At 37.3% G+C, this 18,147-nt stretch overlaps 1 protein-coding gene across 1 annotated transcript in view; it reads left to right on the top strand.

The window, feature by feature from the left end:
• aig1 (androgen-induced 1 (H. sapiens)) overlaps nt 1-17,850 on the top strand; it is a 28,559-nt gene extending 10,709 nt beyond the window's left edge. Inside the window, exons 4-6 of the mRNA XM_079474216.1 lie at nt 13,701-13,816; nt 14,552-14,715; nt 16,414-17,850. Of these exons, the coding sequence (XP_079330342.1) occupies nt 13,701-13,816; nt 14,552-14,715; nt 16,414-16,448 (315 nt within the window). The 3' untranslated portion in view covers nt 16,449-17,850. The remainder of the gene's footprint in view (nt 1-13,700; nt 13,817-14,551; nt 14,716-16,413) is intronic.
• The last annotated feature ends 297 nt before the right edge of the window (nt 17,851-18,147 follow it).

The following is an 18,147-nucleotide window of genomic DNA, read 5'->3' as shown; positions in this document are numbered from 1 at the left end:
GCATGTCACTGTTTACAGGTGGAGATGGTAAGGCAGAGAGTGTTTCACACACACATGCACACCCTTACAAAATATAAGTTTATTCAAGTGTGAATCCTAGTAAAAAAAACTTTCATACTACTTTTTATGTACTTCTCAGTAATATACACACAATTACATTTTATATCCTTAAAAAGTATATTGGCCTATACTTGTACTCAACCTTAAAAGTGTACTGTAAGTAAACTTTCTGTCTTATAAACGTACATGTTCATTGAGTTTAGTTACAATATATTACATAATACATACAATATAACTTTGACAATATATTAATAGTAAAAGTTAACTTAAACAAAACCTACAAGTATACTAGCCTTGTGGTTTACTGAGAGTATACTTCAAAGTGTACTTTCGTAAACTAATCGTCTACTTAAAGTTTACTACTGTTACACTTATAGTATGCAGTACTTCAAAATACACTTTACAATTTAAAAGTGGGACAATTTAGTCCCAAGAATAGTACACTTACCTGTACAAGTAGGCCTACACTACTAGTTCAACATAAAGTACTCTTAAATATTCTTGAACTTTACTTAAGAACAATATACGTAATCAAATAAGTATACAGTATACAGTGTTTCATCATATATCACATAACATACTGGATATGTGGTGTACCGTATGTGAACATCCAAATATACAAAACAATTTTGCTGTAAGCTGGCATCTCTTGCTTTTTTTCAAAGTATATAGCATCTATTTCTCCATCCGAGCACCCCATTTAACCAAGTAGTCCAGCCATACTAATAAAATCCAGTTCTTAAAACTCTTCTAGCTTCCCTTGGCCTGTGAAGATAAACTCACACTGGGAGGAACTCGGCTATGCAGGCCCTACTTTAAATTGTCTCTCGACCTGTTTGTGGCATTTCTCTTCAATTCCTTCTGCTGGATTTGTGGGATGTTGTTTAGAGTAGAAAATAGCTCTGCCCACAGGCCAATTTGGAGAGCGCTCTCCTCTGAAAATTGTCTCGAACCGGGCGCTCCCGCTGCGAGTACCAGTATGTTGAGACTGTCAGGATAAGCGTTCAACCATTTACAGTAACAAGAATGTATCCTCCGAGCAAGGGGGGGATATATCCGTGGGTTCTAAAATTGATAAATGTCGTCGTCCATGGCTGCATTAAAGTGGTCCTGGCAATTGAAGCTCTCCAGCAGTGTTTTCTCTGTAGCTAATAACATGTTTGGTAAGCCGCTGTCAGATGAACCTCAGAAGTGCCAGACAGAGTTGTGTCTGCCTAACCAATGGTTTTACACAGACCGTCTTTGGGACACCAGGAGGATAAGAACCAGATGTGTTTGTATCTGTCAGACATTTTTTAACTCTGCTATACTTTATATTATTCACTGTCTACACCGGATGTAAGCGTGATGCGTCAAAACTAAATTAGGAACCACATACTGTGAGAGCTGGCGTCAAAGGCGGTGTAGTCCTAGGCAATGGACCGATCGGCCATGATATATGATAAATATTCTGTAATAACGATATACTAAAGTATTCATTGTTTTTGTCACCACCACTTTTCAAAACAAAGTTATGCCACTGGTGGGAAGCATCCCTTGCAATGCAAATTGATTTCTATTTTTTATATATTTTATATAAAGAATTATTAAATAATGTGATTATATACAAATATCCATGTTAGCAAAGATTGTGAGATGATGTGTCGCTTGTAAAGCTTGCCGTGTCAACAGACTCGAGACACTTTTACTCAAATCTCTTCTGTACAGACAATGAAAACATCAACAGAGGCCACAACTAGAAATTACCATTTACCCATAAGCCCGTTAATAAACGCATGAATTTGCCATAGTTGTGAAAGTAAGTCAAGCTGTTGATGAATTGCTATCTGGTGGTTATTGCCAACCCTGACACGTAACACAAATCCAGACTGTAATTCTTCAGATTGCAGCAAGATGCAAAATCATTTTAATGACATGTTTAAACAAGGCTCCCCTTCATTATGGCCATTGAGGTTTCCCTCCAAAATCGTTTGTCCCGTGGCTTGCCATTCCTCGTATGCAATGAAGTAGAGTGAGGCCAAATAAATTATCATTTTTGTGGTCTTTTCTACGAAATAGCCCTTCCTAAGGTAATAAAAACATAACGCTTCATCATACAAGGTGACCCAAAACATATCTCACTTGCAGGAAGGGTTTTGGCTTAAGAAGTCAGTTTCTTTAAATATAGTTTTACGTTCCTAATTATTTGAAACATTTTACATTTACTTAAAATTTGTAATCATAATTTCTCTCCCTTTATTTTTACATCTATTGTATCAAAGTTTTTACAGTTGGCCAAAACCAGACAATCTTTGCATCAGGAAAGTGCATATTATGCCTCAAAATGCAACCTAGGGTAAGGTTTTAAAGCAGGGCTTGATGCATTATTCAAGAGTGCGTGTTAGAACATTTAAGCACTAAAAAAAGCATTTAGCTTCAACTCTGTAAACTCCCCTTATTGTGACTTAACTATGTACAGCATGCCGCATTACGGAGTGGCTGTTCTTGTTTTCTTTGTCATTGTGCTGTGGTGTTAGCGTTAACATTTCGCTTGGCAACCACAACACTTGCTAAAGCTCCAGATTGACAGGAGGGATTTGCTTGTTTTATCTGGCAGGAGTCCATCCACTTACTAGGGATATAATGTACTAAAGTCTTACGCAATGACTGTTCACTGCAAGTAAACCTTAGTAGTGAAATCAAATGATGTTATTGAAACATGTTTTATCCGAGATTGTTATTTTAACAAAAAGGCACGGCACCATTTGTGTGCACAATCTTTAAATTCGTCAATCTGATTACAACGGTCAGGTTCAAATTTTTCACGGATTCAATTAAATCGAGGCCAGTCGTGAGGATGAATTAAACCTGCATTAAAGTGTTATCCTAGATCAGCTTTCTGTCATGTGAAAGGCCAAAGATCAGCTACCAAACCAACACGCTTTTTGGCACAAAGTAATTCGCAGCCCCATCATGCCAGTACAGTATCCTCTGATGCCAGAGAAGATCCCTGGAGCTGTACTCATCCAGCCAAAAGTGTCTGTCATAACAAAAGATGATCTCCTCCAGAGAGTGCCAACAGAATGCAGGCCTCTGTTCATATGCAGAAACACAGCCGTCTCTTATCGAGAGAACAGAGAAGGAAACAAATTATCCCCAAGGAGCGGTCGTTTCATAGTCATTTGGTATCTTGTGTTGAGAGCTGAGGTGTACCTTAAAAGGATATTTCACCCAAAAATGTGTCATGTCATTCCAAGCCTGTATGATTCTGCAGACCACAAAAGAAGATATTGTGAAGAACGTTAGTTACCAAACAACATTGAACCCTGTTGTCACTGTATTGACACAAAACCACTGAGATTTTTCTCAAAATATATTTTTTGGAGCTACACAGGAAAAAAAGAGAGTGATATACAAGTTTGAACATATGAGGTTAAATAAACCATGACATTATTTTTATTTTCGCGTGAACTATTCCTTTAAGTGTCTATGTGGAAAACTGTGTGATGATGATCTACATGAGCTTTGTTTGAGGCTCTCAGTAGAAAATGAGCTCTGTTTTCTATCATCTAATATAAAACCTCTCTGGAAACCCCAACACACCTTCAATGAGGCTTGCTTTAAATGATGCTGACCACATCTTAAACGCTTTACACCTGCTTACAATCGTTTGGTTCTGGGCCCCAAGTGTAGCGGTCAAGCAGTTTTAAGACCGTTCTCTGTCTGCACTGTGTATCCCAATGAGACTTGTAAATATAGCAGGTGAATTGAATGTTAACAGCAGATGTTTTGGAGACAGTGGTCATATTGTTCACCATTTGTTTAAGCTAGAATTTGCTGGGCCGAACTTATGAAGTATTTTAAGGGGGAAAGTCATGTGAGAGCGTGAGCTGTGGCCTAATGGTTAGAGTGTTGGGCTTGTGATCAGAAGGTTGCCGGTTCTAATCTCAGTACCAGCAGGTCATGACTGAAGGGCCCTTGAGCAAGGCACCTTACCCCTGATTGCTCTGCAGTAATGTGCCACTGTATAAAACTACTTGTAAGTCGCTTTGGATAAAAGCGTCTGCCAAATGAATAAATGTAAATGTAAATGTGAGAGGTTAAGTGGCTTTCCAATGTTATTTGTACGTATGAGTTTTATATTTAATAGATGGTAAATATTTCTGTATTTTGAAAGAATTGTTAAAAAACCTAGAGGCTATTTAAATAATGTTGTTGTGTCACACTGCAAAAAATTTGTATCTTTGTCTCGTTTTTCAGGACAAACTTCTTAAAATCAAACAAATTGCTTTCTTCAGACCAAAATGAAGAAATTTTCTGGAAAAAAGTAATAGAAAATGTAAATATCTTTCAGTGGAGTAGCTAATTGGTTGCAATTTGCAACCTCGCTGCTAGATGTCGCTTAATATCATACACTGGATCTTTAACTTTGTTTAACATTAACAATACAAAAAACTCTTCTTATCTAGCGTCAATTATTTTCCCACTTGGTCACATAGCTTTGTATGTATACTGTGCTGTTGATCATTTAGCGTTATACGTGCCAGCAGTTAAAACCATAAACCTCTATGAAATAAGCTAAAAAGGAGGCTTTGAGCACTATAAAAAAATAACAGACACTTCAGTTGGCAGTGAACTGTTAAATTATATATTCAGCCATGCATATGGCGTATCATTGGGACAAGCATGGGACATTTCAGCTGTCAGTAAATGTGATTCTATGTGGTCTGAACGTGCCGCAAAGAAAACAGATTGGGTTCACACAGAATGAACTCAAAGTCTTAAACAAGAGAAAAACAACTATGTTCAATGATATTGATTCTCCACGGGGAAATAATCCTTCCCCAGTTTGAAGTACTCTGTGTTCAGCTATTTCCTTTGGTTTTTCGCAAGTGCTGGGGATTTTTCTGGACGCTAATATTTCAGTGCTGTTTGAGGCACGGCAGTGTACAATGTCTAGCTTGCGCCCGTGATTAAGTTGCCATGTTGAGCCTGGAAAAGTTACCAGGTGAATTTCTTCCATCCGAACCATGTCACTAAACCGAGCTCATAGCTAGACCACTAGCTCATCCTTATAGGACTAATTCACTTTCAACATACATTTTCATGATAATTTACTCACCCTGTTGTCATCCAAGATGTTAATGTATTTTTTTCTTTAGTCAAAAAGAAATTAAGGTTTTTGATGAAAACATTACAGGATTATTCCCCATATAGTGGACTTCAATGGACTCCAAACAGTTGAAGGTCAAAATTACAGTTTCACTCCAGCTTCAAAGGGCTTTTAACGATACCAGACGATGAATACGGGTCTGATCTAGCGAAACGATCTGTCTTGTTCAACAAACAAAAAAGTATATGCTTTAAAAACACAAACGCTCGCCTTGTTCTACGTAATAACGTGGAAAAGGTCACGCTTGACGTTGGCTGATGTACCGAGTTAGTATTTGCACAGTCAACTTGTAAACACTAAGTCAAACGCTGTTTACAAAAAAAGGGAGTTAAAAGGTAAAACCATGATGTTGGACGATCTTGGAGGAGAAGATGAGATGGATTTTTTCGCCAAGAAGCTGCACTAAAACTATTTTTGACATTCAACCGTTGGAGTCCATTGAAGTCCACTATATGGAGAATAATACTGTAATGTTTTCATCAAAACCTTAATTTATTTGCGAATAAAGAAATAAATATAAATAAACATCTTGGATTACAACAGGGATGAGTAAATTATCATGAAAATGTATGTTGAAAGTGAAACAATTCATTTAACAACTGGTAAAATATTTACCCATCTCAATCCATTGAAAGTTTGCGTTCTTGCGTATTTCTCAGCGAAGTTTTCGTTACGGAGGGACTGTAAAACTATTCCCTCTAACTCAAAGTTCTTGTGTTTTGACAGTAGGGCAACCAGTAACCCATGCTTTTAATTTGCACATAGAAACATCTGTGTTCACACCAGTTTTGATATAGCAGGCTGCTGGTGAGGTGCGATCAACGGTGCATAATGAGCTTGTGAAATCTCACACAAAATGCAGTCATGAATATCACGCTGACCATGTCTTGCGCAATATGGCGAGCACACACAAATTTCATTGCTCAGAGAATGCTCTTTTATCTTAAGATATGACAATTTAATCAAAATAGATATGTTTCATTTACATCAGCTTTTTCTAAGATGTTTCCCCTTCTTCATTTACTTGTCATTTCAAACCTGTATGACTTTCTTCCGCAGAATATAAAAAATTTATATTTTGATGAAAGCTGGTAACCAAACAGCGCCGGCACCCATTCACTTCTATTGTATGGACTCAAAACCAGTGCAAGTGAAGGGGTGCCATTTAACAACATTTTTCAAAATATCTTCATTTGTGTTCTGCATAAAGAAACACATACAGGTTTGAAATGACATAAGGGTGATTAAATGATGACAGAATTTTTATGTTGAGGTGAACTATCACTTTAAATTGCTTTGGTGAAGGACATAAACAAATGATTGAAAATTGTTGAAATACATTAACAGTATGAAGCAATAAAATGAATGTAGGTTGTGTAGCTAAAGTAATTTGATAAGAAATGAGTTTGATATTTCATTGCAGAGCTCAGACATTGCTGAGACTTCTCCTGAAACTTTAGTTGAGATATTTGTGAGATTTTTGTGTATTTTTTGTGTGGAGAAATATCTTGAGATGCACAATTTTCCAGTTAAATCAAATATGCTTTACAAGTCACTTAAATTCAAATTATAAATCTTTGATTTTACTTTCCAATAAGGCAGGCATCTGTGCAAACAAGCCAGTATATCTCTCCATCCGTTCTGTCATCACAGAGCAAGTGTGTGACACTCGAGCGCTATCAATTTGAAGTGCGCGTGGACCTTTCGCTGTTAAAGGAGGGTACAGAGTCAATCTCTCCCTGATGTGGGTGTGTATGACAGGGCCTGCCCTGTTTAGAGTTCAGAGTCCTCTGTGCCATTTTGTAGAAAGGGGATTTTCCACAGACACTCCAGGAACGCTGGCCAAAACCACAAGACCCCGAGAGCTTCTCTGGCCCGGTGGTCAAGAGAAAAAGAGCTGCCATGTTAAATTAAGACTGGGTCCCACAAACACAAGCTAAAATAAAACACGTCTGGGTCGAAAATGCACTGTCAGGCTAAATCTACTGATACTTATACAGCTGAGCGGGGACCTAAACAGGCTCTTCGTGTGGTTGTGCCTGTTTGCGATGCAGGGAGAGAAGAAATGCAGCCCGGTTTGTGTGTAGTGGGGACTTCACAGATGCCAATAGCAGAAGAGGTAAGAGGTCGTGTGAGCCCCAGTGGACTTGGAGCCGTAGGGAGTATATTACAACCGGCCTGGGAGGCTTATGCAGGGAAACAGTACACCTGACCTTGGGAGCACTCTCTCTGTTACATTAAACCTTCAGTGAGCCTTCTATCAGGCGGTCCCGTACAGAGTTAGCACGCATATCTCCCGTTCAGATTCCATGGGGCTCTATGGCTTTGACAGGTCGAGGGGAGCCGGTCTCTGAAAAAGAGGCAGCCCAAACCTTCCAAGATTATTTATTTGAGCTATACGATCCACAATAATTGTATTCCTCCTTTTGTACCTTGCACTTAGATGGGTTATTTGTGAAACCTAAAGAAAACTAGGAAACATTAGGAAAGCTAATGTATGACTTGAGCATAACTGAGAACTCAAAGTTCAAGGTCAGAGTGGCAGAAAACGGCTAGATGCTAATGTGGCAGTAACCAAGGCTTTGACACCTCGACCACAGGGTGTTGGGTTAAATCCAAACTGACTACAGCTGTGACATCCTGCATGCTCTGACTAAAAACAAAACCGTGGAGCGCAGCAGGCTATAGGAAATAAAATTGTCTAGATATAAGTATGTCGAATGGGCATAATTAGCAAACTAAAAGCAAAAAAGGTTTAATGCAGTCTTTAAAGACATTTTATGATAATGAGTCATGCAGAAAAAAATTGAAATCGTCGTGTGCCCTATTGGTGTGCAACTTCAGAGCCCACGTCCGGTTTCTGCACAAGTGATCACAGCCACAAGTCTCTCCGGTTCAGTCTGGAGCGCTTAAGAGTCATTGGAGAGGAGCATGAGGCCTTTGGAAAACGGGGCATTAATGATTAGCCCTCACTGCGATCTGAAAGATGGAATGTGTGTGGGTGAGCATGCTTCATTGGGGAAACTTCGAAGTTACACGCATGCTGAAACATATCTCCACATCTCCAGAGGCATGCGTTCTTTGTTTTTTTACCTGCGGAGGTTTGGCATTATAGCAATTAAACCATAATCACCATAATGAACAGAATAACCACCTATTATCCCAGTGCCAACTTCAACTCCCTGACAGCAGCTTGTGGGAACAGATGAAAAGGTTTTTCTTTTGTCTCTCAGACTTGTCAAAAACATGTTTTGTAAATATTTGAGGGAAGTGAATGAGGGACAAATCTATATGCTAAACCAGACAAAGATGAACACGTGTATACACAGGAAGGATGGAGAACGTACAACTGTTTAGAAAAACTTTACTGTAAAACAACATTTTAGCCAACATAATGCACATTGTGAGTCAGAGATACATTACTAGGACATGTAAATTACTTTGAAAAATGTTTTATATCTCATGCTTATACATATTTTCAATTACATATTGAAAAATGCTGCCGATTTGCCAGCTCCCAGCATGCACGGTGGCATGAATAAACATGTACATGATTTCATTTTTTCAAACCATTCTGGCTTTACATTTTCAATTCAAGTAGCTACAGAAAACATTGTTTTGTTTCTAATGTATTTGTCATCCATGTTATTTGATTGTCGTGGAATTAAGAGCTCATTCTTGTACTCAACAGCAGTTTCTCATCCGCACTAAAAAACAATTTGACATAATTAAAACACAAAAGGAAACATTTACGAGAACTTTGCTTCTTCTCTTTTAAGTAAATGGGGACTGAGGCTTACAGTCACTGTTGGTGCAGAAGTAAAAACATAATCTGCGACCCTGGACCATGAAACCAGTCATAAGTAGCAAAGGTATATTTGTAGCAATAACCAACAAAACATCGTACGGGTCAAAGTTATCGATTTTTCTTTTATGCCAAAAATCATTAGGATATTAAAGGAAAATACCATTTGCATACGGTTTGTACTGGTGGGCAAAAAAGTGCAAGTCTTCCTCAATATCGAAATCGTCAGACATTTTGCGAAGATCAGATTACTGTATATACAGCGTGTTGAACGTCATGTGAATGAGTAAAAAATGACTTTGAGGTTAACTAAAGATCATGTTCCATGAATATATATTTTAATTTCCTACTGTAAATATATTCAAACTTTATTTTTGTGAGTGGATGCAACACAATCGCAAACAAAAATGACTGAAAATACACCTAAAAACTCGCTGCTGCCCGCTCTTTGGGCATTACCCACTCAAGTTTGGTATCTATGTAAAGCTTAGAATGTCTGCTTTCGGGTTCATTGACTCTCCACAACATCATAACTGTGGTAAGAAAATAAAGAGCATTAAAACAAACCTGTTTCTTCGTAGCAACAGCGTGCTACATCGCCTCTGATGGACTACTTTAAAGGCGATTTTCTAAAATAAATTTGTTTTTGCACCCTCAGATTCCAGATATTCATATAATTGTATCTCAGTCAAATATTGTCCTATCCTAACATACCATACATCACTGGAAAGTTGTTTTTTATTTCTTCGGCTTTCAGATTATGTATAAATCTCAATTTAAGACACGGTTAAGAAAATGATGACGGAACAAAAACATCTATTGTCGCATTAACAGCAATGTATTATCTGAATAGACTTTAGTAAACAAACAATTTAACTCAAATTAACTGAATGTAGTGTAAAGAATTAAGAAAGTATTTAAGGGAAATCTCAGTGCATCTTATTTTTCCCTAACTCACCAATTTCCTTTAATCGTTTTTTTTATTTTAAGGTTAAAACTTGTCAAACTTGAGCAATACCGTGTGTATGAGAGTACATGAGTCAGAATTACATTATTGTGTAATGTTTGATTATCAATGCCCGCTTTCCTGGGATGTTATTATCTGTTTGCTTTTAATCAATGTGACTCATTACCGGTTACTAAAACATCGGCTATGGCTTGGTTCACTTACAAAATGACATGCGGAACTTGCACACACAGACTGCAGGGCTCATTGAAAATAGCTGCTTCCCCACTAACTGTACATCTCACTTCTGACACCCGTCAAATATGATAATAAGCCTTCTAACCTCAGATCTGTTCAGACCTGCCTATGTGATCAGACATCCAAAAAATTACACACAAAAGACCTCAACAATGGCCAACATCTGAGTAAAGTGTGTCAGCGCATTCAAATCCAGGGAAAACCCGGTAAATACGGCCTGTTTTTGATTTAGCACGGAAATATGATTATGTGTTAAGAGGGGCAATATTAGGAGCCGAAATTATCCATGGAGTGGCATATTTAAAGCGTATATATCAGCATGTCATTTCAGGAAGGCTCGTAAATCTTCCATCAGAAGCCTTTTCTAACACAGTTTACAGGGTCAAATGAGGCGAGAACAGCCGGACTGGGAGGCTTGTGACTGCCTTTATGTAAGATGAGCGCCATCTGGTGAATAGTGGTGGAAGTGAGCATGAATGTCCCATAATCAGTGCCATCAAGGATGCCATCCTGGGGTTGGGCATTTGGATATGGTGGGTGGGTCAGTATGAGAAGCAATAAAAATACATATAGATGTTTGAAAGGAAAACTATTCTACCGTGCAAAACATTATCAGCGTCATATTGCAAAATAGTTTTGAGTCGTTTTGTTTAAAAAGCAGTGGGAAGATAATAATACAATATGGACTAGAGGTTTCTTACTGGGTTGACATGTGAGGGAACTTTTGCCACTACCCTGCCTAGAATATCTAGCTAGGGTTTTAATTTAAACAGTTTAATTCTTACATTATTTGCTCACCTCATGTCATTCCAAACCTGTTTGACTTTCTTTCTTCTACACATGAACATTTTGCAAAATATCTTTTTTGTGATTCACTAAAGAAAGAGTCACATACAGATTTTGAACCACATGAAGGAATTGTTACGATTCAGAATTGACCTAATGTTCACTTGCACAATTTCCAAAATTGGCATCGCCAACAGGAATTGAAAAATTCATTATTTATCAATGTATCTCCATATTAAGCTGCCGTGGGCATAATAGCACTGCAGAAATCACAGACTTCAGCCGTGATTATTTTCTCAAACACAAGACACGTGATATCATTAATATTACATCATTTCAGTCTCATAAAAATCACTTGTTCAGCTCACAGTTTAAATAACCATAAACCAACTTTATGATACGATCTAACTCTTGAAGTGTTTGTATTGGCTTGGGTGGTGATGGTAATAGTTGTAATGATGACAGCTCAGTCATACGCTCACTCCCATTATTAAACAGCAGAAGACGCCTCAGAAATATCATTTAGAGCCCTGCTGAGTCCGCCCAAACTTGGCTTGCCCGGTATGCCCACTCTTTTCAGCCTGAAACTGTGTCAGCGTGTTTGACAAACGCCAAGCTTCAATCCACACCCAGCTTCCATCTCACATCTCGTTTAATAAGTCAATTTTTCCTTGGGTTGTGTGACCGTTCTATTCTTGGTGGAAACGCAGGTGGTCGGAAGAGTAGAGAGAAACAAGTTATTTGAGATCATTGCCGGAAAATATCGCTTTTGACTTTTCTGTCAAAGGGAAGGTTAGATGTTTTTGAGTTTTCGATGGCAGTTCATATATCAAGTAATACTATGCAGCATTACAAAATCAAATACTCAAACATGTATGTAAGCAAGGATGTACTGTAACTGGCTTTGGCTTGTGTAACTGGTTCTAATCTATCCTGATCAGGACTCGAATCAGTGATCGGCCCAGAACTAGTAAACTAGTACATTAAAAGATGGTTGGTACTTCATTTAAAAATGAAAATAATTTACTCACCCTCAAGTTGTTCCAAACCTGTTTATCTTTCTTTGTTATGTTGAACACAAAATAAATATTTAGAAGAATGTGAGAAGCCACCATAGTAGATTTTTTCTATGGTAGTCAAAAGTTGCCCAGAAATGTTTGGTTACAAACATTCTTTCAAATATATTTCTATGTGTTCAGCAGAACTTAAAAATCTATATAAGTTTGGAACATTTGACATTATTTTCATTTTGGGATGTTCTTCTACTTTTAAACAATACTGAAAAAGCTCCTATTATTTATTAAGTCACATTTTTGCCTTTTGCTTCGTAATGAAAGAAACTGTTTTTTTTGTATCCTAAACTAATATGAGAAATGTATGCCACCTTCAGTTAGAATGGTTTGTAAGGTCAAGACAAACATTGCGTTGCATATTGCAATCAACGGCTAACTCCACCCCTGCCTTTAGAAACACTACGGCAGCTCTCACAGGACAAAGATGTCGTTGTGTTTTCACGTCCTTGCCGAAAGAGATAAAGTATTTATGAAACGTGTTCTATAGAGCAGTTTATCCGTTTAGGGCTACCGTAGAAACATGGCGGCGCATCATGACAAATTCCATATAGGAGGACCCACTCTGTATATAGATAGAAATAGCTCATTCTAAGGTAATAAAAACATAACAGTTCATTATGCAAGTTCTTTATACACCATATTATATTGCATTTCTGTCAATAGATCCTCCAAAAAAATCCCACATTGCTCCTTTAAGTCACTCTAAACTTTTGAATACCAAATACCTTTTCTCGTTATGACAATATTCAAATGTTGTTTTCATGGATATTCATAATCTATTGTGGCTTGCACCTGTCACAAACATAGACATCATTTTGTTACTCACATTTTGGATAGTTTAATGAGTGTAGATTTCGACAAGTCGACACATGGTATTCTCGAAAAGAAAAACAGGCACAGATGTTTTCTGTAGTTGATCGTTTTAATGCCATGCACAAAAATGAGGGGTGGGTTACATTTACATTTACGCTTTTGGAAGATGCATTTAAGTGAACACATTAAGGTATACATTTTAATAGAATGTGTGTTCTCTGGTATCAAACCCAGAGTCTTTTTTGTAATGCAATGCTCTACCAATGTAGCTACAGGCATACTAACCTATTCTTACAACTCAATATGCGAATCTAAACTTTTGAATAAAATTCAGGCAAAAGACTAAACTAAACTTCTAAACTTTTGAATACAATTCAGACAACTACAGTTTCATAGTTGGTAGATCCTAGTTTTTAAATGTTTAAAACATCGATAAATATGAAAGAAAGGGTCAGCAGGTTTTTTAGGAAGATCCAACACATACCAGCTGATCCAGTCAAAAGTCACGCATGCACCAAGAGGGAACGCAGGTGTTGTGGAAAATAGAAATATATTTTAAATCTGGGATCATTCAGATCCTGTCAGACAGAACACTACACTAACAAATGAGGTGTTCACAACAGAAGACAGACACTGTGTATTGGAGTTATGATGATCTATCAATCCAAAGTGTTACCACAATTAGATAGTTTGCACACACAACATGTTTGATATATTTGGCTTTTGCAATGAAACCTGATTATAGCCGGTTTCCATATTCCGTGCAGTGATTTGTAAAGCTAACTGCTCTATTTCTGTCGCTTTCAGCACACGACGGTCCTTCCTTTCATCATTATTGAGATGAGAACAACACACCATCGATATCCCAGCAGGTCTTGTGGACTCTTGGCGGTGTGCACGTTTGCGGTGGGATATGTTGTATGGTAAATGTCTCCATCTAGCACATTTATACTCAACATGGCCTGTTCATTTTCAAAAATCTGAAAAAATTCCCTGCAGGTACCGTGACTAGGAGAAATTGACGCAGCGTCAATCACATGTAAACTTCCCTCTGTGGCCATCTGACCTTCAAAATCATTCCCTCAAAATCATTTAGCAGACAAAAGCAAAACCGTGCACAGGAAATCTTTGAAAAATAATAAGCAAAGGATTCGTTTAGTCTTGCATATATCCGATTAATAAGCAATGTGAAAATGTTTTGTAAACGGTTTTACAGAAGGATTACCTTACAGAGACAGCTAGAGGGATCCCTCATTCCTGAAGCTCTGTTAATACGTAAACAAATGCAGACACTTTAGATCTGTATGCCGTCCTGAAGTGCTATGTACTCCCACACACACTTTCATAGACATTCACGAGAAACAAAGCCTAGGTGTCACTTATTTAACACGTTCATTCAAATTAAAGCCACGGCAGGAGAAGGTTATACAAATAGGATCCATTACTTAAACAGACTGACAGACTCTGAAAGCACTCCAGCAAAAAGAATTGAAGTAACCACACTGTAAGAAGAACAGCAGTGTCTGCGGTTCACAGACACGGATGGTAGACACATTGACAGCCTGGTGACTGTTTCTGCAGCTTTTCAAATGACCACATTTTTAGACAGAAGGACACGACAGTGCAAAGGTAACAGATTTTCTCTCTCGCTCTCATAGGATGTGCTGGGTACACAGCGTGACAGGGGTGTGGGTATATCCTCTGCTGGAGCACATTGGGCAGACGGCCAGAGTTCTCTTCTTTATCTGCCTTACGGTACTGATCAGCGTCTACTACATCTTGGGAGAGATTCTGAACAACTACATATGGGATTCCTCAAAGAGTAAGATTTAAAGGAATGGAAATTGAGAAATGTTGTGCTTCCTGCATTCCAAACCCATGTGACCTCATTTCATGGATCACCAAAATGAAATTTTGAATAATCTCACATACAGTGAAAGCATTTAAGAACATATGGTTTTAATTTAGGAACACAACTAGATTAAAGTTGTGATTAACAATTTCCAACTTTGATGAATACACAGCCGTGATTTGTGTTAAATCAGAATTTCGATAAGGATTGTGGGAATTTTAATTCAGTGTCTTCCAATTTAATAAAATCGTACGAGTGACAGTCACCCAACAGCAATGAGAAAGACTGAGAGCAAGCCAAGCCTCGTGTAAGGTTCATTAAAAATTAAGGTTTTCTATCAAATATTAACTTTTCAAACTCATCCTATAATACATGTAAAACATTAGTTTTGTGTTGTTAAAAATGAACATTAACTTATTTTTTTGAGGAATTTAAGATCTTAAAACATTGGACCAGGTGATCTTGTTTGAATTTTCTGCAACATAAATGCAAATTACATTAATAATAAAAATTATAGTTTCATTTGGAATTCGGGAGAAATGATGTCAGATGTTTACCGAATAAAACATGATCATTTCACATACCTACAATTAGTAAATTCAGAAAATAATTTTGGCGTGGTCTCTTAATATTTTCCACAGCTGTATATAAACATAGCATGTACGAATGCAGGGCACCAGGCACATCAAATGCCAAAATATCTTGAGATTTGAAGATTTAAAATCTTTTCAGCAAATACAATTTATTTTTAACTTAGACACACAAGTTATTAATACTACTTTTACAGAGCTTTTACGTCATTTTTTGGTGTTCAACAATGTCCATTTCCTTTAACTGTATGATTCGCCACATCCTGAAATAGAGTGATATGGGTTTAGAATAACATGAGTTTGACTGACAAAATTTTATGGTCAACTTTACCTTTAAGTAAATGCATTTAAATCTTTGAGAAACTACTGTATAGAAGTGCATGTGTTCTTTGCAACTGCACGTCTATCATGTCTACACATTTCATGCTCTCCAACCCACGCTACGATAATGGCAAGAGACGCTTATATACACTTCCCCTGGGTACATATACATCCCTCCTAGCTTCCTGATACACCTACGCGCACTACTCCGACTGTTAGCATTATAGCCTGGGAACAGTGCATCGTGGGTGTAGTGCCGCCCAAGGCAGCGCAGAGCAGATGGAACGGAGTCTGAGAGCAGCAGACGGCGAAGGTTTTGCTTCCTCCCACCTGCTTGACCCTGAACTGTAAATCAGCTAGGTTGTGGCGAGCACAAACACACACACACTCCCACCTCAGGATTCCTCTTATGAAGTTGATCTATATTCCTTTGTCCTGTGCACTAGATCTAACCATTACGTCCATAATGTCAGAGGGTAAACTCCTAGAGCCAAAACAGCCAAAAACCCAATAGCTATGAATGCATCGCACTGTTTTTCTGAACAGCTTGTTGAAATGCACAGTTACCAAGACTACAGATATCATTATCATTCATATCTCACTGCAGTATTCAACATAAATATATAAGAGAACATTTTTCAGATCGAATATGGATATTTGAGGCTTGCAACATATTTTAATCAAAATGTCTACATTAAGGCATCTCCATTAGAATGACTATAATCTAACACTAAGACTGTTTTGTTTCTTTTTACAGGCTCCCTGGAATCAGACAAAGCCAAAACTGAATGAAGTTCATTGTGACGTGAACGCCGCCATAGGAGTTACCCAGCTTCTTTTCTCTCCATCTGAATTGAAATCAGTTTGACTCTGGAGTTCACATCAATAAGATTCATTCTTAAGTTAGCTTTTTACGTTTATCTCATCCTCATTACTGACATTGAACTGTTAAGCACAGACCTGTATCGGCTTGAACGTTAAACCCACTATTTTACGTACAGTATATAATTTACGGTATGAATGTTACAGTATTTCAGAATACCTCAAGTATTGTACCAGCACTGAATTATAATTACTGTACACATGCTGTACTCCAAGGCCAGTATCACAAACAATCACACATACAACTCGCATCAGATATTGTTCATTAACAAATAAGCAACAGGTGTATGGCCACCACTTCAGCATATGTGACCCTGGACAAAAAAAACAAGTCTTATGGGTCAATTGTTCGCAATTAAGAATTTGACATAATCTGAAAGCTGAATAATAAAGCTTTCTACTGATGAATGGGTTGTTAGGATATGACAATAAAGGGCTGGAATCTTAGTGCGAAAAAATCCAAATATTGAGAAAATTGCTTTTGAAATTGTTAAATTTAGGCACTGTAGCAGGCCATCCATTCACAAAAATAAAGTTTTTATATATTTAGGGTAGGAAATGTACAAAATATCTTCATGGAACATGATCTTTACTTAATATCCTAATAATTTTGACACATACAATATATTTTTGGTTTTACTTAAAATGTTCCCGTGCTATTTAAGACTGGTTTTGTGATCCAGGGTCACATATGTCAGCTGAGAACGAGCACAAGATCATTTGTTTGGATGGGCTGTTGATCAAACTGTCGTGTCACGTGATCTGAGGGCAGGCTTTTGTTGAGCAGACGCATTGCATGAAACCCAAGCGCAGTGTCGAAAGAGAAATGAACAGATTGAAAGGTCTTTTCTTGGGTTATCTTAAAGGGATGTATTTTTTCTAGGGTTGTCAAACGATCAATCGCATCCAGAACAGAATAAAGGTTTGCGCTTAAGTTATATGTCTGTGTACTGTGCATATTCATTTTGTATTTATAAACACAAAAACGTACACATACAGTTATATATATTGCGATATCAAGTGTATTTATTTGTATTTTCCAATAATTTAAATTATACATAAACATTTATTAATTTCACATTTTTCTTAAATACATGGCATGTACATTTTTGTGTTTATAAATACAAAATTAGTGTGCACAGTACACGGACATATATTTTGTAAACACAAATGTTTATTCGGGATGCGATTCATCACAATTGTTTGACAGCCCTAATTTCTTCATATCATATGGATATGAGTGTAGCCTTGTTTAGTAAGTTTCTTCACTAATGGGTTTTTGTTATTTTTATTAATAAAAAAGGTTGAAATTAAATTGGTCTCATTTTTATGTTGCTGTATACAGTTGTAACTTAAAACTAACCATGTCAAACCATCAAATGTTAAATATAATGTTCATAATTTGAAAACAAAATGGCTATTTTGCTTGTAAAAAGTAAAAACAAGGAAGAAAAGACTTACCTTTTGTTTCATACTGACTATTAAGATGAAAATGCCATTGGATAACATTAACTCTGGTGACTAGTATCACTTAAGGAACCAATTCGGTCAAATAAAAAGAGTGCAAACTAAAAAGCAAAATCAAACATAAATATGAATAAAAAATATT

Source organism: Barbatula barbatula, assembly GCF_947034865.1.
Source record: "Barbatula barbatula genome assembly, chromosome: 15".
NCBI lineage: Eukaryota > Metazoa > Chordata > Actinopteri > Cypriniformes > Nemacheilidae > Barbatula > Barbatula barbatula.
This window is presented reverse-complemented; position numbering and strand designations above follow the sequence as displayed.